At 31.7% G+C, this 22,885-nt stretch overlaps 1 protein-coding gene across 1 annotated transcript in view; it reads right to left on the minus strand.

Moving 5' to 3' along the window:
- Positions 1–1,521: 1,521 nt before the first annotated feature.
- Positions 1,522–22,885, minus strand: part of Antxr2 (ANTXR cell adhesion molecule 2) — a 131,808-nt gene continuing 110,444 nt past the window's right edge. Inside the window, exon 17 of the mRNA XM_078021457.1 lies at positions 1,522–3,417. Within this exon, the coding sequence (XP_077877583.1) occupies positions 3,379–3,417 (39 nt within the window). The 3' untranslated portion in view covers positions 1,522–3,378. The remainder of the gene's footprint in view (positions 3,418–22,885) is intronic.

A 22,885-nucleotide genomic window follows, 5' to 3' on the forward strand; every position in this document is an offset into this window, starting at 1 on the left:
TAAGATAACCAATCAAAAATGTTTTGAACAACTTTGTTAGCCATAATATAGATTTTGTTTGAATTTTAAAGAAAATAAATCCACCTCTGAGCAGTAAACAATGATTAGTGACCCTCAGATAATAAAATGAAGTTCACAGGGACTCCTAGATCTTTCTTATATCCAGTGAGAATTTATTATAAAAACAAATAGTGTGTCATTTATTATCTAAATGGCCAAAATAAGGTTCAATGGAAATATAAGTAAATCAGCTCTTTCCTTAACTATTTGAAATATAGGGGGTTTAAATCTTATATATTTTTGTTAAAATAGTAATTAACCATAGATGACAGATGCTGCTCCCTAGTCAATGGAGAGTCTCAAATTTTACTCTGCATCTCATTGGGAAGGAAATACAAATTTTTAAAATAGAATTAACTTGGGGAAAGGCATCAGTGCTGCAACTCTTAGCACCAAATGTTTTTTCTTGGAGCACCAAATGCTTTAAGGAAAACATTCCAAGTATCAAAGTTTTCAGATAGATAAATATTTATGGATCAAATCCATAAAGAACAGACATTGTTATGAAATATATATAGATGCCTTCAAAACTTTCTTTCCAGGCAGAGTAGACACATAAGTTAGGAGTCATTTCCCACTTAATTGTTTTTGCAACCTTATGCAACACAAATGGATGATGGATAAGACTTATTCATTTGTACAAGAAAGGACATCTTGACTGACATCATGTCCAGAAAATTACACTGGAGCTGTTTCTCTCTATATATAAAGTGTCACAAAACTTATAGAAGAGGTTTTATTCTAACCTATTGAGAAGTGTAGGGATTTTTGATGGAGTTCTTTGGTGAAAAAAACTACACTTTTAAACAAATTATTCTCATTTGCTGGTTAAAATAATCAGAGAAATGCATAACACAGATCTGGTTCATATTTTTAAGAACAATGCAATTCAGTCTGTATTGGAACTTTATGAATGGTATGTTTTTCTTCAATCTACATATAGACCAATGCCCCTCCCTCTCCATGGGGAACTCTTCATATTATTTGCATTACAAATCTCCAGAAAGCTATTTTGCCACTTAAAGGCAGAGGTTTATTTTATATTGCTCCTGTAGCAAAATACAAGTATGCTATATGGTACTAGCAAAATTTAAAATAATTATTAGAAAACCCATAATCTTAGCTTCTACTGTGGTATCCTTGATGCTCTTAAAATAGCATTGATGGCTAAGCACTGATCAGAAATGAAGGGTGTATTTAAGAAAGTAGCAATAGGTCCTGTTTTAGATGCAAACATAGAACAAGGGTGTACAAGAACTCATGAAGAAAGGATTGGAAACCCGATGTCAGGCTTCCATATTGCACTGGTACCCATGGATTCTGCCAATAGTATCATCTCTAAACATACTGGATATTTTACAACTGAATACAATTCCATTCCTGAAACTAACTAGAACAATTTTATATTCAACCAAAGAAGGCATGAGCTTCATGTGGACTTAAAGAAAAGAATAACAAAGGCACAGATAAAAATTTTATTTATGAATATGTGGACACATGACTTTGGATCCAGCCAGCCAGTGACATAAATAAACTTGAGCAAAAGATTCAAGCCAGAGAATACATAAGTGTGGGGTGTATGTGTGTGTGTGCGTGTGTGTGTGTGTACATATACATATATTTGTGTGTGTACATAAGGTTTCTTGGAGCTGTGTCAAAAACCTGGACACCAACCAACAGAATCATTCCCCATCCTCTGAAATTTCCATTAAAAGCACAATGGGGGTAATTATACCAGGATGCTCCAAATCGTTCATTCCATCTTGTGCACTCATATGCCCGCCAAACATGAAATGTTCGCCTTCTCCCTTCCAATGTGATGGTTGTTGAACTTATTTTTAGTGTCATTTGATAAGCCTTTGTGCTCACAGAGAGACATCCCACTGACCCGGCCACTGGTCATTGTCTATACCAGTTCATATCAAAGCCGGCGCGCTTTGTCAGGTTTCGAGTCGAATATCCATTTCGCATCTGAAGTACAGTATCGAAAGTGACTAGATCATTTGAGCTGTTTTCTTCAGCTGCTGCCTTCTTCCTCCCCCACAGTGTTTCTGCTCACGCTAACATAATCTGGCATCGTCGACGTGACACGATGGTGGTTTTTCTAAAAAATTATAATACATACATTGTCAATGTTTTTTGATGGCGATCCTCCTGAAAATTTAATTTATAAACTGCAGAAAGGAGGTCTTTTTCCTCTACTGAATCATAACCAAAGTAGAGTGCTCCTCAAAATCCAAGTAATGCGCATACAGTAATAGGTCATTCAATGTCAAAAGGCATAAAAAAGATGAGCAAAATCTTCACAGGCTGCTGCTTGCTGTTGCCTTTAATTATATTAATTAAACTTTGAAATTTTCATGCAAAGAGAGTTGCTGGCTTGTGACGCTGAAGAGCCCTTGGAGACTTGAAGGAAGAAAAAACCCTGAGCAGAAGCTTTGTGGTTACTGCTTCCTTTAAATTAAAAGCAAAACAAACTCCTAGGTATGTTTACAGATATTAATGCTTTATGCACTAGTACTCCTAAACACAGGAAAAGGAGGAAATCTACCAGTCAAAGGGACAAAGTCTCAAATCACAAGTCCTTTAAACTCCACTCCAGATCTTTGGTGAGAGGCTGTCTTCCAGTGGAATAACGCTCTATTAATTTTCTTGTCCCAAGTGCATAATGAAAGAAAGGTGTCTTCAAAAACTAAAGGGCAAAATCTTGCTTGCTACCAATACCTTGAGGCATCTTGTCTATCTTTTGTCATGCGTGTGCACTTTTCAGTGTTAGAATGACAAGATTTTCTAGTCAGAAACTTCCCGTAAGGCACACTGTGATAGGGGACTTGGAAGGATTTTGTGATCTGACATAGCTATAAGGCAATAGACTCCAATATTTGCTTAGCCTGGTGGGAAATTTCATACTCTGCCTGAAGCTACAGATTTTGTCATACAAAAACACAAGCGCCATGTTTGCATGTTAAAAAGTCCTATCTCCATGAAAGACCCATCATGGCTACTGGTTTTGATATCACCTTTACATTGTGGCTGTTTTTGCTTTTGCCTCTTCAACACACTCAAAAATAAAGTTTCTTATATAAACCACAGTGTGCAGATTAACATTCTTCTTTATATCAATCTCATCCTTGTAGATAGTCAAGTGTTTGAAAATATTTGGTGCAAAAAAAGCAGAAGGCTGAGAAAGCATTTCCTGACGGAGAGAAATTAAGCTGCTCTTCCAAAGGTTTCTGAAATGCACTTGACTTTTTTCATCTGGTTGGATGTGAAAATGTGCCATCTTTGTACCTTCTTGGTCTTCTTGCTTTCCTTTCCTTACTGAAATGGAACTCTGGAGAAGTTTATGCACCGGCCCTGAAGAAAAAAAGAAATCCTTATTGAAATATTGAAGCAATTATAAAGAAGTTTAAGAACATCTAGGTTTTCATACCATAGTAAAACAAATAATTACCCAAGGAAAGATCAATGTTCACATGAGACACAAAGTCATACATTCTTTTCTTTGGGTCAAAGCATGATGGTTCATTAATCTTTTCCACAGTAACTTTACCTACCTGATGCTATGATAAAATTTGTATGGAAAAACATTTCAGAACTTTAACTTTGTTACTGACATCTGAAGTACAACACCAGACAATGGCAATCATACTATCAAAGCTGCCACCCTATATGCTTCTAATAATGAATTAAAATTAAAATGCTTTCTTATGTAACTAGATCTTCTAAAATGTATACACAAGGAGCACATTTTAGCACAAGAGACAGAGATTAAGGAATCATGAGAATAGGAAGAGATGCTGTCTTTGTGATTCTACTTTATGACAGCCTTTGCAATAGACTTATTCTTGATCACGACCATTTTTGTTGACCAAATTTTGTTGACCAGAGCTGCACACTGCCATGATGTGTTCTCTCCAAATAGTAACTATTTATTTGGACTATTCAAAAGAGAATTTGCCAGTCCAACTTTTTAACTTTTCGATGAAGGTTGTGTAGACATATTGTTCCATACATAATTGTAAAGAATCTGAGAATTATTTGAAAACAAATTTTCAAATCAGTGATGAAGGGTCCGTTTCCTTTGCTCTCTTTTAGTACTACATTGCTGATCCACGGCACTCCATGAACCATGTTAGGACCAGGGTTATCAACCTGTTGAGATTTTTCTATTTCTTATAACATCTGTTCATAAACCATTTCAGATTTTAGACCTTCTATTTCTTCCCCTCTAAATGTAAGTTTGTTTTAAGTATCAGTAGCATGGCAAAATTCAAAAAGAACAAAAAAATACTGTTGAAGAAGAAAGCTTGAAATGTAAAAGTGTGGTTTTTGTCCATTTTGCTTTCAAACATGACTGCTCCATAAATTTTGAAATTTCAGAAACTTCTGGAGAAACAGAAAAGCATAAAGGAAAAATGGAGTTAGGAATTTCTATTAGCTTTTGCTAAAAGGCAAGCAGCCATGAAATTATCTGTCTCTAAATAACTTTGGAGGCAACATTATTACTATAATTGCTAATTTTATTACTTACTTTCCCCTTACTGTCTCTGAATTTAGGTGGCTTAGTGTTCAGGGAATAATATAACATGTAACATATTATAAATCATAACTATAATTCTTTACATTATTAATATGAAAAATAATATCAATTTAATTTTCTCTTTTTTAGTTTTGAATACAGTATATTTTCTAAATAATATTGTTAACTTAAAATCGTGCATCTAAATTATGAGTAAAATCCAAATATATTGTGATACATTAAGCAGCACCCCTACTACTTATTCAATTAGGCCATCAATACAACCCCTCTGAATCTGGAATCATGACTTATAAGTCATTAAGTCATAAACTTAGAACAACATTTTGTCAATATAAAATTGAATTAAATTAATGTCTTAAGACTTTGCTAATTTAAAATGAACTATAAATATATTCCATTCTTTTGCTTCAGGAATGTAGCACTCCTAGAAACAGTGAAATCATTGTTAAATTGCATAATATAATTATTACAAACAGATTTTTTTAAATATTTAAAGAAATTAAAGGTAGGCACAACAAATAGAATTTTACTACAAGTTTAGGTTATAATCAAATGCATTTAAAGTGCATTAGTTCAGAAATTGTGATAATTCAGATATTAACTGATTAAGCTGTTGATCTTTCTCAATATATTAAAAATAAATTAGGCAAATTAATACTAATCAATATTATTATGGGCAAGTTTACCAACTTAAATGTTTGATAGCATATAAAAAGCATTTATATATTAATAATTTACATTGTATTATGATCTTGCTATGGCACTGTTTTATTTATCTAATAAAAATTATGGCTTAAAAAGAATAAAACTGCCTCCCTTTTAAAGCACATTACCTAGTTAGAAAAGAAGCTTCATGCCTTGCTAGTTGAAGCACAAATTGGCAAAAACTATAGGGTGAACAAAGTATGTAAAAGTGGCCTTAAAAAGCTTACATTCTTTGACTCAGTAATTACGTTTTGGGAACTTTTCCCAATAAAATGGCTAGACAAGATTTTTAAAATCCTCCCTGGGATTTTTATAAAAGTGAAAAATATATTCTGCCAATTTGTATTTCTTTCTGCCCAACAATTCAATGAATAAATTATGAGTCATCTATCTGACTCAATGTTTTGCAGCCATTAAAGTAGAAAACTTTGTAAAGATGTAGGAAAATGGTAAATGAAAAGAAAAATCATGCATATGTACATGATTATAATTATTCAATATACATCTAAAAAGTAGAAGACAACAGAGAACACACAGAATGCTGTGGTTAGTGGGACTACAGGATTCTTACTCTCTACTTTATATCTTTTCTATAAATTCACATAGTTGCTAATTTAAAAAAGTCATAAGTTTTCAAATAATAAATTCAATGAGCAAAAATGAATTCCTTTCCAAACATTTATGTTTTTTCAAAAGTCAGCCCAAGACCTATTGACTACTCTTAGGATTGTCACCAACTGCTAATGGCATCAAAGCTTTTCAGCACTCAGTGTCCCAGGGGTGGACCTGTTTATCTGTCTCTGGGTTGTACTTAACAGTTCATGTCCTGGTTGACCCATCTCAGTAAAGTTCAACTCAAGAGTGCACGTGTATGGAAACAGTAGATTTACTAATAAATATAACCTACACAGCATTTTATATAAATATATAATCTATAGTTGGCATTAAAAATTCTGTGATATGAACCAACATTTTTATTTTTGTGGTACAAAATTTAGGAGCTTCCATGAAATGGCTGTTCAACCATCTGGCAAGATCACCATTGCCTGATTTTTAAAAATATGTTTGTGTATATGAGTGGAAGGACAGGTAAGCACACATGCACAGCATACTGTATACCTTGTGCATACTGGAGTTCATTACATTTAAATACGGATATAAGGGAAGATCTTCAATTTTCATACCACATCAAACTTTCTAACTAAATAGCTAATATCTAGGGCATATATTTCTCCATTTAATTAATGGCACAGATATTCATACTTCAGATACTTATTAATGATAATTTTAGAATTACTTCTCTACATCATCAATACTAGTGAGCTCATATGCTTCCTTTTTATTATATAAAAAATTGAAGAGCTTTCCTTATATTTGTGCTATATAAAGGCAAATATATAGCACAATCTTTTTGTCTTTTAGCTTTGGCTTTCAGAAGATCATCTTTATAGCATGTTTTAATATTACTTGCTATCCTTATAGGATATTTTCTGGTATGGCTATACCCTGACTTTAGCCCATGATTATTACTATTTTTACTCTTATGAGGTTTGTTATATTTTTTTCCTCTCAATAGTTTTTTAGAAGTAGCCTTGTTATAGGTAAATATAAATTAATATGAATTTCTTACTTAATTCTCAACTTTCCCAGCCACAAAAACTATGCAAAATCATCTTAACATCAAAAACCTCTAGCAAAAATATTGCCTCAACTTCTGCCTTATTTAAAAATAAATAAATAAAAGACCCATCGATTTCTTTTCTACATAACATTTTCTTATTCTGGTAGGACATAAAAAGGTACTCTGTAGATGTCAAACACAGTAATTCATGATTTGTTTGAACTTAATCTGAATTAAGCTTACACAAATAATACAAACTTAATGTTTAAAAATGTCAGTGTTGAAACTATACTATTCTTCATGCAATCCCCAAAGTTCTTCTAAAACATAAATCCTGTGAGTCTAAATACATAAAACTTAGCTTCATTTTGTTTGCATTCTAGGAAAAAGTAAGCACAAGGTGATTCTTTACAAACTGGAAATGTATTCACATTCACAATTCATCTCGTAGAGCAGAGGTATGTGTGGAATTCTTACTCTATTACAAACTTTCACTCCTCATGAGAAGGGACAGAATGTACCAGGCACGGATCACAAATAAAATACTGATCATAACAAGGTGAAACTCAGAATCAGAATCTGTCAGCTTTTACTTCATTTAAGAGATTTTTCAAGCAATAACTAATATCTTACTAGTTATACATCATTACTCTGCAGTTAACTAAACCAAGAGATTAAAACAAGACAACAGTAGAAACTGGTGTCTGCTGTTGGTTAAGTATACAGACCCAACTGTGCTACAGTATTTAAAACTGATTTTATTCCCTCATTTTTACTGTGGTCAGTAAGAACAGCACTAACCAGAGAAAGTGCCATGTTTCCCATCTCTGGAGCATTAAAATTCCACTGGCATTAATGCCTGTGAGCTCCTTTACTAGCTATCTGCACAGGATGTATTTCACTGCTATAACCGTTATAGGATTATGCTCACATCATAAATATCCATTGACAAGCTGAAGCAAATAACTGCACTTTAGTTTAGACTTTTCAAACACAGAGGGCTGATTTATTTGTATCTCTACTTCTAAGAGGAGGTTACTAAACCTTCATGTTCTGTACAACAGTAAACAGTGTTTCAAATTTTAAATTGTACACAAAAGCAATGATACATATAGACCTAGCCACAAAGGTCCTGGAAATCACTATTATAAAGACACACTTGAGGGATTGGGGTTGTCGCTCAGTGGTAGAACATTTGCCTAACACGTGTGAGGAACTGGGTTTGATCCTCAGCACCACACAAAAATAAATAAACAAAATGAAGGTATTGTGACCATCTACAACAGACAAAAAAAAATTTTTTTTAAAGAGATGCTTGATAACACAACAGGCTTTTGAGATTGCTGAAGCAACCTATGTTCAAGACTTACAAAAAAACACATACTATCCCTTCTCTTCCTTTTTATTTATAGAGTCTGTGATAGTTTTTGCTTTAAGTCAACTGACAAGATTTTGAGCTGAAATAGAAATTCATAAATAATTTCCAAAGGAAGCTCAACCTGTAAGTGTCTCATGTCATAGAACAGATCACGCACCTGAGGGATATTTAGCAAATTTCATGAAGGGAACTGCTGAGTTTGCCTAAAATATCTATCTATCTGTCTATCTATCTATCTATCTATCTATGCATCTGTTTATTTATTATATCTTCATTGTTTCATGGCACCTGCAAACTTTTAGTGACTCTACACATATTGTTAATATTAATTTTGCAAATATCTATGACTTCAGTATTTATTGAAATTTAAGCATATAGTTGGTAATGAACTAAATACTTAAGCTATAACTCATAATGATACTTGAAATTAATCCTTCTAAATTATTAACTACAGAGAGGGTGTCTAGATATTTCTAGATGCAGATAAAGATGTAATTTTGACAGTTCTCTGGAAATCATTGTTGGCAAAACATTCTTTTGAGTTTCAACTTAAGTCAGACTAAAGAGTTGATGCCCAAAGGATAGATGAGATTTAGATATATGAGATACAATCAAAATAATTCATATTGGCTACTTCACATTTATTTCATTAAACAAATCCTAGGTATTATAGGAATGATTTACTTCCTTCTAATCTAATTAGGATGCAAATATCTCCTAAATCTTAAAACAGGAGTCAAAAAATTACTTAGAAATACAACTTCAAAGCAACAGGAAAAGCAAAATAATTTATACACATTGTAGCATTACTAGTAATGCTAAGTTTAGAAGTAACCCAAATATTCATCAGTAAGGGACAAAATGAATGAATTAAGATCCAGATAGATAAAGGAATACTATAACTAATATGAGGCTATTAGAAAGAATGTGGAAGATCTCTATACAGCTTTATAAAAGAATGGTCAATATTTAGTAGAGGAATCATTTATCAAGGTGCACATAGTATACACATTATACTATCTTTTATATTATAAAATATATACTGGTTTAATAGCAATTATGCATATGCAACATTTTATGTATATATTTAATTTTAACTTGCATGTGTGTGTGTGTGGGGGGGGTACTAGAGATCAAACACAAGAGCCTCATGCATGCTAGGCAAGCACTCTACGAGAAATATCCCCAGCCCAAAAATGCTTATATTAAAAAGAAAAGAAAAATGTAATAATTGCCTTGAAAACAAAACTGATTGGCAAAAATGGAGAGAGATGGCACAAAGTGGAACAAATAAGGATATAAGTGAGGTAACTTCAGTATGTTTTGTTATATGCTACCAAATGCAAATACATAAATATTTTACTTTGTGGGGGGGGGAAGTTATCTAATTAAAATAAATGCCTACAACTGTTTACTTAGCATAAAGTAGAAGCCTACCAAAAGCAGGATTTAGCAGAAAAGGCGATGAGAGAGATCCCACCATGGTGTGAGGCTTTTCTTTAGAGAAAAGAAGTATTCAGTTGAAAGCTAGGAGTTGAGATATAATTCCACATAATTACGAGGCCAGAGGAGAGAAAATTGTTTCCTTCTCCAAAGCAAATGGGGATCTTCCTAAAGGGAAAAGAAGCAGACCACTGAAGGTTTGGTACATAGCAAGAGGAATGAGAAAAACAATCCTGTGAGAACCAAGTCCTGCCACAAGTAGCAGAAGAACTGAGAAGGATCCCTCTGCAGCTCATAGAGTCTTCTCAGAGTGCAAGGCATTGGTCAGTCTGTTGTGTGCAGGGGATCAATATGAAAACAAGATCTCCAAGTTACTGAAAGTTTATTTGTGTGTGTGTGTGTGTGTGTGTGTGTGTGTGTGTGTGTGTGTAGGGGGGATTGTGGTAGTTATAGAACAAAGAAACTCCCTGAAATGAAAACAAAATCTCACAAATAGTTGAAAAGCAAGGAGAGAAAAGGGTTTGCTAACAAAAATTTTTGATCCTGCCTCAAAATTATTGAAGCCAGTAATGAATTAAAACTAAGACCACAACAATACCCAGATGCAGTTCAACTACTGTTTATCAACATGACAAAGAAAGTGGAATATGCTTTTTTGGAGGTAAATATTATATAGGTTAGTTTCTCCATTTTAGTTTTAAATTCACAATGTGCAGCCTAAAATCATAAATTAAGGCACACACAAAGAAGTAAGAAAATATCTATCATGATCAACAGAAAAAACAGTGAATAAAGATGGCCTAGTTTTTGCAGTTAATAGACAAAGACTTTTAAATAACTATGTTAAAACTATTTAAAAATCTCGTAAGAAAGAGGGGTAAAATGCATAAAGATATTAGAAATTTCAGTGAAAATATAGAAACCAAATAAGAAACTAAGTAAGAATGAAAAAGGAAAAACTAAAAAGGAAAAATGTAATATTGGATGTATTGGTATATAAAGTAGGCAAAGTAGAATAAATATTTACTGAACTTGCAATTTCAGAAATTTTTCAAATTGAAAAATTAAAATTAAAAAAATCCTGTGACTTGTGGACAATATCTAATAGCCTGCCATGTAAATAATCAGTATTTCATATGGAAAGTAAAGGAAATAATAAATTGTTGAAAATGATGGTTATGAACTTACTAGATAGTTGGAAGACATAAATTTGCAGATCAAAGAATCTTGCTGAACCACAAGCAGGATAAATATATAGAAAATGAGGAAATAGATAATAAAACTTCTGGAAACCAGAAGATATCATAAAACCATGCATGTCTTCTGGTTCCTTTCCCCCACAGCCACCAAAATACAGAGGAACAGCAATAAGATAACAGCTGACTTTTTATCAGAAACAATGGATAAACCTGACAATGGAACTTTCTAAAATGCTCAATGAAAAAAAAATAATAACTAAAATTTACAAATCAAAAAAAAAATCTTAAAAACATGGAGACAAAATGCAGACATTTTCAAGCAAAGAAAAGCTGAGATAATTGATTTTCAATAAGAATTTAACAACAACTTGTACTAAAAGTTATTGAGACTGAAGAAAAAGCCACAAATTGGAAGCCCAGATTGTGGAAATTAATTAAAACAGGACAGTAAACATGTGACTAATAAACATTACATATGAATATATAAAAGAAATAAAATGCCTTTATTGTACCATAATTTAAAATAAAAAATTACTTAATTCAAAACATATAGAACATGTAGAAGTAAAAATACATGTCAAGAGCACAAAGCAGGAAAAAGAAAAATGGAAATTATACCACAGTGTTCATATATTGTTCTTGAACCACTATAATATTATTTGATAGTACATTGTGAAAAGTTAAAACATATTGTCACCTCTAAAGCCACCAATAAAAATCAGTATAGAAATACATTTTAAAAGATAATACAGGCAACAGAATGGATAATAAAAAAATATTGTACTTGACAGCACAGAAAAGAAAGAAGAATGAATTTGGAAAATATAAATCAATTCCAGTAAATTTAGAAACTAATTTGGATTTTAAAAAATGCTTAAAATGAACATTTCAAGTGATTTAACATAGTATTTTGTATATATAGAATTAAAAAAATAAAATCCAAAGATAAATATAGCAGTAATGGCATTTCATTTATCAGTCTAATTTTACTAATAATTTATTATTAATTTAAAGCTATATATAAAATAAGATAGGGAATTAATATCAAGATACAAATTTTTCTTGATAAATAAAAGAGATACAAGCATAAATTCAAAGATATTCAACGAAATCTTTTAACTTAAACTGGAATTGAAAATATACCATAAATGTTATTGTTTTACTAAACCTGTATTTCCTAGCTCTGCCTGATGAAAATGCTTAAGAGCAATGACAACCCAGTAACAATTAGTACCTCTAGAATCCACAATGTATTCTCCAAATATATGCATCTACTAATGGTATCTCAGGATCCTTGGATTTGAATGATTGATTCCAGTTTTGAAACAGAAAATGTAAAAGATAAATCTAGGGTATACTATACCCAAATAAAAATAATTTACTAAAGAATAAAGAGGTGATGTCAAAAATATGTAGAAATCAATATGATGGATCAGCCTTTTATCATCTGCCTTGTCTGATCTACAGTGACATCATTAATTGTGAAATAATTTATGTGATGCATTGTGAAGTATACACCAAAACTTGTGAATAAGCCACACCAAAATCAAACTGAATCTGAATCAGAGAAATGGTAACAGAGTATCAGTATACATAACTGTCTAGTGGGAATTCACCAAAGAGGAACTGTCATTTTATAACTATAAAGCTGGCATTTGAGCAGAAATTTAAAAACTGTCAATGAAACTAACTATCCTTGAAAGTAGGAAAGCTAGCAAATGCAAAGGCCCTGGGGCAAAAACACCTTTTCCATATCTGTAGGAAAATAGTACAGACAGTAAGGCAGGAACAGAATGAGTGATGAAAGAGTTGGAAGATAGGTCAGAGAGGAAAGACACTATCTCGCAAAGAAGCAGGGACCCTACCATGCAGAGCCTTATAGCAGTAACTTCCATAAATCTTCTTTTTGAAAAGCATAGTCACTAATTATACAATTAGTAACATCTGCATCCCCCCCATTTTTTTACAGTGTATTGATCTAATATGTTAAGTAGCTTACATTTCAAATTTTTAAGATTCACATGTGCAAAAGATAAAAAAACAAAACAAGCCAAACTCCAACCATTCTGTCAAATAGTGGCTACTTAAAAACTCAACCAACGTTTAAAATTTGCGTTTAAAATAGTTATAAAAATCCAAATGAATGGCACATTACATCACTACTGTTCAATTAAGTTGGAAATACAACAAATTAATTTGCTCAGTATGGAAGAATGCTGGCATGAAAATACTTTTGCTAGTGACTTTCTTGACTTAAATTCTTAACCTCAGTTGTTAACATCACAGAGCAAAAATTTAACATGCAATACATATTTTTCCTAGAAAATTAGGTATTGAGAGAATTCATTTGATTTACCAAACTGCTTTTGACACATTTAAAGAGAAATATTGAATGATTACACATCATTAACATGGAAAATTATTTGTTTGAGTAATACAATGATTTAGCCCTAGCTAAGTTATGTCTAAGAATGAAACCGTCACTTTGGGGACCCTTAACCAATGCATGTTGTCCCTATCAAAAAGTTAAGTAAAATATGTTGATAGATTCAGTCTGTACTTAATGTACACAGATTTTCATCAACTATTTCTTTTTAAAAATTTTATTATTATTTTGTATTTATATATGACAGCAGAATGCATTGCAATTCTTATTACATATATAGAGCACAATTTTTCATATCTTTGGTTGTATACATAGTATAAACACACCAATTTGTGTCTTCATACCTGTACTTTGTATAGTAATGATCATCATATTCCACCATCATTATTCATCATCTATTTCTACTTAAAAGTAGCCTTCTTTCTTTGAATCGTTTTTCAAATAGCTAAATTTCCTGCTAATATGAGATGAATCATGATTATTTATCAGTATCTTCCCTCAAAAGGGCAAATATTAAAAACTTTCCTCTAGTTTTCAAATTGATACCTTATGGATAATATCAACTAAAATACTTTGTAGAAATGTAAAATTTTTAAAGCTTCACTGTGAAAGACAATTATAGATTAATTTCTGAAATAATTAGAAATAAACAATTTTTATGAAAAACATTCCTACATTTTAATTGGCAAATTAATTCCTGTGAATCTCTCTTCTTTCATCATAGCAAGTCTTTAGCCAACACTTCCAGACATGTAGTCTTAGTAGAAGGTGTATGTATAACATACAGTCAGTTTGGGGAGAACAAATTTAGGCTTTGGTATTTTTATCACGCTTAGGAAAACCTATTTTAAATAATTACTGAGGTCATTTTATATATTTAATAAAAGACATTTAAATCCTCAAAGTTAGGATTTAATTTTCAATATTTATCACAGACTAATGCTTACATGTATGATATAAAGTGACAATAAGCTTTTTTTATAACATAAGTAATGTGAATTAAGACTCTTCACATTATACTTCTATATTCTAAACTGCTACAGCAGCAGCCAAATGACTATACTTACTGCTAAATTTATATCACAGAAAACAAAACTTCAAGTATCATTTATCTATACTAAACTTAGGCCAGTAATGGCATGAAGACTATCCTGCTGTTATGTATATATGTGAGTCTGAACAAACCTGCATACATAGCTTACAGATATTTATACTGCAAGGATAGATGCCTCTGTGACCCAGATGTCATTTTGCTGATTAATGGCTACATTTAATGGGGATTCCTTGCTCACAACTTTAGAATAAATTAAGTGTGCATTAATTTTGCCCTTTGTCAATATAGGCATTCCTAATCTAAGTTGAAAATACAACTAATTAATTTGCTCAGTATGGAAGAATGCTGGCATGAAAATACTTTTGCTAGTGACTTTCTTGATTTAAATTCTTAATCTGTTGTTAACATCACAGAGCAAAAATTTAACATACAATACATATTTTTTCTATAAAATTAGGTATTGAGAGAATTCATGTGATTTTACCAAACTTACATCTCTAGAAATGGTTTAATATTTCCATAATTATTTTAAAACTTAAAATAATTATGGAAATATTAAATCATTTCTAGAGATATGACCAATTGCAACAAAATAAAAATTGTTAACTTTCAAACTAAAAATATTTTTACCCATACAAGCATTCAGCTATTTTTATATAAGTAGAGATTTAATGGTGATACTTCTCCAAATACTAATTGATTAAAACTTAACCTGTATTAATTTTTAAAAAAAAATATTTATTATTTAGTTGTAGTTGGACACAATACCTTTATTTCACTTAGTTATTTTTATGTGGTGCTGAGGATCGAACCCAGTGTCTCTAACATGCGAGGCGAGTGCTCTACCGCTGAGCCCTAGCCCTAGCCCTTAAGTTGTCTTTATGTACAAAGAATAGTCTGGTGGTTGATTCATGAGAATCAAAAATGCCACAGACATACACATTTTAGAGCCAAACAACAAAAAATGATGGCTGATTTTTTAACCCCTATATATTCATTTTACGTTTCTATGTAATTGCTCCATATAAGTTATAGAATCAGAAAAAGGAATTTAGATTTATGTACAAATCAACTATTGGGTACAAAATAGAAAATAGATAGGAGGTAGGTAGATAGACAGATACATAGTCTTGCATGCATATGAGTTACATAGGTATGGATATAAACTTAGCTTAGATAAATTCTGATCTTCTATGCCAGTAATTTTCCAAAGCAAAAATAATATAATTATTCTAATACAAATGATATAGTTTGACATTATATTGAAGTTAGTTCAGCATCAGAACTCCTCTAATTTTATTTTTAACAAGAAAGTCTATTTGTTTAAAGTCAATCTGTTTCCTAGACTTATATTTGACATCAAGTCTTATATTTGATATAAGATAGTTGTAGTTTTGTGGATTGGTTTCTGTGTCCTCTATTCTGTACCATTTGTCCACCCGCCTATCTATGGTAGCTTTCCTTGATTATCATTTTACATATGCTGGAGATAGCACTCATCTTACAGTATAAGTGCTAACATCCTGCTGAATGAACGATTGAAATATCAAATTTGAACTATGCAGCCAATATTGACCTGGAACTTATTACTGATATTATCTTTTTTTGTGAATCTTGGAAGTTTCTATTTAATAACAATGGTGAGCAAGCTTCGAAATAAAATGCAATGGTTGGCTTATCCAAAATTATCAACACAAAACTTTGAATCTACACTTCAGTTTTTGCTAACTGACTTGTAATTAAGCAATAGCAGTGATCATTCCATAGGCAAATGTCTTCCTGGCTTACTTTGTCACATGAATATTCAAGCAGGCCTTCAGGTCCTGCTTCCTATGTGTGGCCCAAGGGCTGGCAAAGTAGGGAAGAGGCAGAGCTGCAAGATGGACAAGTTCTAAACTGGGAAACAAGTGGGCATCAGAGAGGAACTGAACTTGATATCAATCCTAAACAGACAGCAGATGGTAGAAAGTGAGGTCTGTTTTATGCTGGAAGTCACCAACAAACAGAGCAGGCAGAAATGAAAGTAGATATGCTAGGTCCATTGTGATTCTTAAATCTAAATACAGCACAAGTTTTGACAAGCAGGAAGTGGTTTTCATGAGCAGCCCAACCACATGGACACATATCATGAAGTGGAAAATGTTAAATTGATGCCCAGTTAACGGATTTTGCAGGCATTTATTTCCTTCTATGCTTCTGTTATTCCTTGTCAAAGAAATCAATATTTAAAAAAATGTGATTTTTCTTCACATAAGTAGCTCAGTAGTCCCTCTCTTTCTCCATATGTTGATGAAATTCCAGAGATCAAGTAATACATCAAGGAAGAATCATTCTATATTTATTGATTGATATATATATATATAATAAATATATGTATATATATTTATATGTAAATAAATATATGTATATATGTATATATATAAAATAAATATATGTATATATATAATAAATATATGTATGTATATAAACTGGTATATATGTATGTATGTATTTGTGTATGTATATGTATATATATATATATATATATATATATTCATGCAGATTTTATATATATATATATATATATATATATATATATATATATATTCATGCAGATTTCCCCAAACAAATATCTGTTAAATGCTCTCAATATTGATGACATTTACTAACAAATGTAAAATTTTGTTCAGGTGCTGGACCCTTCCTCAAAAAGTAAAAGTTTGGGATTTCTAAAAATAATGAAACTTTCTTTCAAATAATAAAACATACTTGACAGACTAATTTCAATTCTGTATCTTATTAAAATAAATTGAAAAAGTCCTTAATCTACAATGTGTCAACAGAGTCATTCTTCCTTTGGTGAGAAACTATCAGAAAAATTAGAAATTCTCCAGCAAGGATCGAAGGCAGACATTCTTTAAGGTTAGGAACATGAAAGAATAGAAAACTACAAGTGGGAAAACAAATCTACTGTTCATAAACCTGCTTCCTTTGAATTCAACCTCTGGCACTCCTTTTAAGTGAAACAATGGAAAATCAATTTTAAAACCTTGTCACTTGAAAATATCTCTTTGGTGACTGAAACAATCAAACAAAAAGTCCTAGTAGTCATGAATCAGTGCAATGCCATAGTAAAAGCTATGCTGAACTGTCACTCTTAACCTAACACCCTACCATCACAGATAGAATGGCTATGTGAGATGACAATGTAACGTTTTGTTCCGATGGTATCCCTGAGAAAAATCCAACTCCAGCAGCACTTTTTTTTTTTAAGATTTAAATGTGAAAGATCAGTCATTCTAAATTATATTATTATTTTTCCATCAAAGTCAACACCAATCTTCGCAACTTGGAGAAGGCTGAATGAATAAAACATTCTCATGTTGGCAAACCCCAAACATGGACAATTGTATCAGCATTTTTATTTAGTCTCTTCTGACAACATCAATGCACCTTGAAAAAAGAAAGCCAGCTGTTCATTCTATTTGGTGCTATTAAAAGTCTGTTTTACAGACTTAACTTACATTCACTCTACTCTCTTCCCCCACCTGCCCCCGCTCAATGATGATGGCACTGAAGACTTTGATAATGAAGAAAACATATTTTTATGTGGGTTTTTTTGGTATGTCTAGTTTTAAATATACAACTTGACATATGTTTAAAACAGAGCATATGGAAATAAGAAAAAGCAAATCTGAATTCCAGGCACAAATATTGGTTAAAAAGATAACACCATAAAAATGCATTACTTTATAGTAATTTCAAATGATGCAGGCTAACAAGATTAAAAACTAATAGGAACAGAATCTTTCTGCTATAAGAATGCCAACTTATAAGACTTATAATTTCTACAGTTGCTATTTCATTCTTTAAGTTCTCCAAAATTCATTCCCAGATATAAAAGGATTATATTGAGTCCTTCATTTTGTGTAACCAGAGTCACTTCTGATTGATATTAAAAATAATACCTTTAGAAATGAGTCAGTGAATAAATTCATTAGCAGTAGCACAAAGTACTATCAGTGGAACAACTTTCCTTTACATATTTAAATGATCACATAGGTGGTGTTCATGAGTGCAAAAGCTTTGAGACTCTGACAAAAAGTAACATGATTCAGCCGTTCTCCAGACAAGAATTTGTAAAGCTTTTTTTTTTCTTTTATTAATTTTCACTTTTATGAGAAAAGATAAATTTTACCTTTAAAAATGGACTAGGCAGAGGAGAGAGAAGGGAGGGGAGGGGGCATGGGGTAGAAAGGATAATAGAATGAATTGGACATTATTACCCTATGTGCATATGTGACTACATGACTGGTGTGCTTCTACATCATGTACAACCAGAAAATGATAAGTTATACCCCATTTATGTCTGATGTGTCAAAATGCATTCTATTGTCATGTATAACTAATTAGAACAAATTTTTTTAAAAGTGAAAAATAAATGGACTTGGGAAATACTACCAATCAGCATGTCCTTAAACAATTATTTCAATGTCCTATGCTCTTTGCCTTGGGAGAATTGTATATTAAACTTGATATTAAAAATGAAAACTATGGCCAACATTCAATATTACCAAGGGTCTGCTGAATTTATAGTGATTAATCTGTTCTCAATAAATCAAATACTCTTGAATGAAAATCTGTATCTTCAAGAATCAATAATCCATATATGGTTCATATGTTCTTGTGTATGTTTTTGAGGAAATTTAGTTAATGAGGATTTTCAATTTACCTAAAAATAGCAGTCCCAACCACTTCTATTTTTATAAATTTATTATACAATGTTACCAATGAAATAGAAAATGTGCCTAACTTAATGTCAGGAAGTCTGAGTTCTACCTCTACCATTTTATAAACCTGATGGCAACCCACAATTTAGAAGGTTATGTTAGCTAACATGGTAGGCAGAAGAGGGGGGATTGCCATATTGAGGCAAGTGAAGAGATTTGATTTTAAGCCTAGAAAGGAAAATGAAAATTTATAAAGATCTGTAAAGACTTGCATGTTAAAGTATCTATTTTATTGTAAAAATAAATCAATTTCATCAAATGTGGAGACAGCTGAACATAACAAGTCTGTAGATATTTTTAAATGAACTAAGAAGTCCAACTACATTTCTTATATAGGAAATCTGTTTGAGGTTACCATATCTTATCACAGAAGTCTTTTATCTTTTATTTTTATGTCAAGCAGAATGCCTGAGCGGAAAGCACTCCCATGTACATTGCATTATCTGAAATGCCCAAGATATGGAAAAAACCTAAGTGTCTATCAATGGATGAACAGATGAGGAAAATATAGTATATGTAGAAAGGAATACTATCCAGCCCTTCAGAAGGAGATATTGCCATTTACAATAACATGGTTGGATGTGTAAGACATTATATTAAGGGAAATAAGGAAGAAGTTAAAAAATACTGTATGATCTCACCTATATGCAGAATCTTTTTTAGAAAATTCAAATAAATAGAAACAGAGTAGTGGGTAGTTGCCAGGATCAGGGAAGAGGAAGATATACGAAGGTAGATCAAAAAGTTACAAATTTACAGGGAGAATAAGTCTCAAGATGTACAGCATGAGGACTATAGTTAATAATATTTATTGTACGAAAAAATTAGCTAAGAGATTTTAGGTACTGGCAACACACACACACACACACACACAGAGACACGTACTGAAAGGTACCTGTGGAAGATAATGAATATGTTTATTTGATTGTAGCATTCATTTCACTGTGTATAGATAGATAAGGTATTATGCTGTATATCTTAAATATATGATTAAATTTAAAAAGAAGTGTATATTACCTGTTTAAAATGGGGGAGTGCAGTAAGAAGAAAAGAAGAAATTTTTTAAAATTTCCACTCCATTTCACACCATCAATATGGCTATTATTTCAAGAAAAGAAAGAAAAACAAAAGAACAAGAAAAACAAAAGAATAAGTGTTGAGGAATATGTAGAGAAACTGAAATCTTTGTGTATTGCTGATGGAAATGTAAAATAAAGTACTCACTATGGAAAACCAAGTGATGGGTCCTCAAAAAATTAAATACAGAATTACCAACAATTTCCCAAAAGAAGGCAAATCAGGGATCCCAACAAATATGTGTACCTCCGTTCTTACCACTACATTGCTTACAATAGCCAAAGGTGGAAACAATTTAAATATCTGAGAATATATGATTAAACAAAAGGTGACACATGAACACAATGGACAATTATTCATCCTTTAAAAAGGAATGAAATTCTGATATATGTTACAACATGGGAACACTCTGAAAACATCATGTTAGATGTAACAAAGAGGCACAAAAGGGAAAATACTACACAATTCCACCTACATGTGAAACCCAAAACAGTCAGATTCATAGACAGATAATGAAATAATGGTTACCAGGCTTTGGGGAGGAAAAGTGAGCAAGTATTCTTTAATGGGCATGGAGTTTCATTTTGAGATAATGATAAAGGTCTGGATTTCAGTGGTGATAATAATTATACAACAATGTGAATGCACTCAATGCTATGGGGTGATGCATTTCAAAATGGTTAACATGGCAAACCTTATGTTATATATATTTTACCCCATTAAAAATATTGTCATTATTTATAGGATTTTAAAAGCAATGGAAAACCTGAAATATTATTACAATTTACAGAATTGAATGATGAGGTAAATTTAAGATACACATATATAAAAAAACATATACCAGTAATAATTAACATAAGTAAGGAATATTATAAAAGATTTGTGTTAAAATGAATATTTAATTAATTTTAAAAGATATGATAACCTTTTATCACCAATTACTAACCCATGGTCATCTATAAATATATTTATCATGAGTATTTTATTCATCGTGCAGCAAGCAGTTCATTTTAAAACTAATGATGACATGTAAAAATATTGCTTAATATATATTTTTGCAAAGCTTATAACCAAGAAAACACATCATATCAAAAGTTAACTGAATTATATTTTTAAAATATTACTATCCTAATCCCAGCAGAATGCTCATCATAACTGGAAAATACGTAATCCAGAATGGAACATTTATCCTAATAGTTGAAATTGGGAGGCAAAGGAGGTGCTGGTTTTTTACTGGCTCTGTTCCCTCAGTCATTTAAGTTGGCCTTCGTGGGGGTCTTCTTCCCTACTGCCTACCATCTGGTGAATATAGATGACCACTACTGGGCTCACAGACTTGGCCACCAGAGACAAAAAAAATGTGAAGATTCCAAATGTTGTTAGTGAAAAAACAAAGATGTGGTTAGCTGTTCATAATGTTGCTATAACCACTAATTTCTCCATCAGAGAAAGGCCCCGCCACCTAGAGAGCAATACTAAGGCATTTCCCTAGGCTAACAGAACAATACCTCTGTGCTACTGGAGACCTTTCCAATCTGATATACATCTAAATACATATAAAAGAGTAAAGCAGAAAAGCGAGTTGCAATCATTTTTGAAAAATACAATTTGAACTATAGCCAACTATATTACACTTAATATAATCCATAGTTTCAACACTAATAATAATATTAATGACTAACGATCATATGATTTATTCCTTATAAAATATCAAGTGTTTTTCTAGGGGCTTTATAAGTGCTGGGATTACTCAGTCTTCACAATGGTCTTGTGGCATGTATTATTATACCAAATTTATAGATAAAGAAATGGCTGCTCAGAGAGGGTAAGTTGTTAACTTAAATTTCCACAGCAAATAAACGGCAGATCCAGGATTTGGACCAGAAGATTAAACCTTTATGACCTATTATCATAACCAATAAAATTCTGTATCTTGGATATTTATATAGATATTGTAAAATTATACCCAGATAATGAAATATAACTTGATGGAATTGCAGAAAAAAATACCTACATTTATGAAACTTAAAATCCCGTAGGAATAGAGGAACTAAACACATTATAAATTAAATATGAGGACTATTAAGAAAATGAATATAAATATTTATGTGTTGTTGACCTTACCTATTTAAGACTATAGAAAGTGAACGCTGATCTCCGGAACCAAAAGTTCAATACAAGTTAGCACACAAGGATAGCCATGGATTAAAGACATTAAAACCTAAAACATTATGTATTTTCATGTTGCAGGAAACTCTTTTCAAGAATGTATTCACATTTCCCTCTTCCTAAAATGAGTTGCCTGCATATGTTCTCATATTGAAGACAAAGCTTTGTAATTATGAATATTGATTATTATACAAGGATGCAGTCCAACAGTGTCCTTGGGGCATATTGGGGAATATGAAGCTGTTTCTCCTTGCACGAAATAACTCCATATTGTGATGCTTGGCTGAGTCATATGTCTGTTTTCTCATTTTCTCCTTTTCCTCACTATTGTGTTGTATCTATTTTTAGGAGCCCCTCTGCCCCAATTTTATTTCACTGCCTTTAATTTACAAATAGTATAGAAACCAGATAATCAAGCACACTAAAAATAGGTATAAGATTAAAAATAAATATAGTATAAATTCGGTGAAACTGATCAGCA

Source organism: Ictidomys tridecemlineatus, chromosome 9 (assembly GCF_052094955.1).
Source record: "Ictidomys tridecemlineatus isolate mIctTri1 chromosome 9, mIctTri1.hap1, whole genome shotgun sequence".
NCBI classification, from domain to species: domain Eukaryota; kingdom Metazoa; phylum Chordata; class Mammalia; order Rodentia; family Sciuridae; genus Ictidomys; species Ictidomys tridecemlineatus.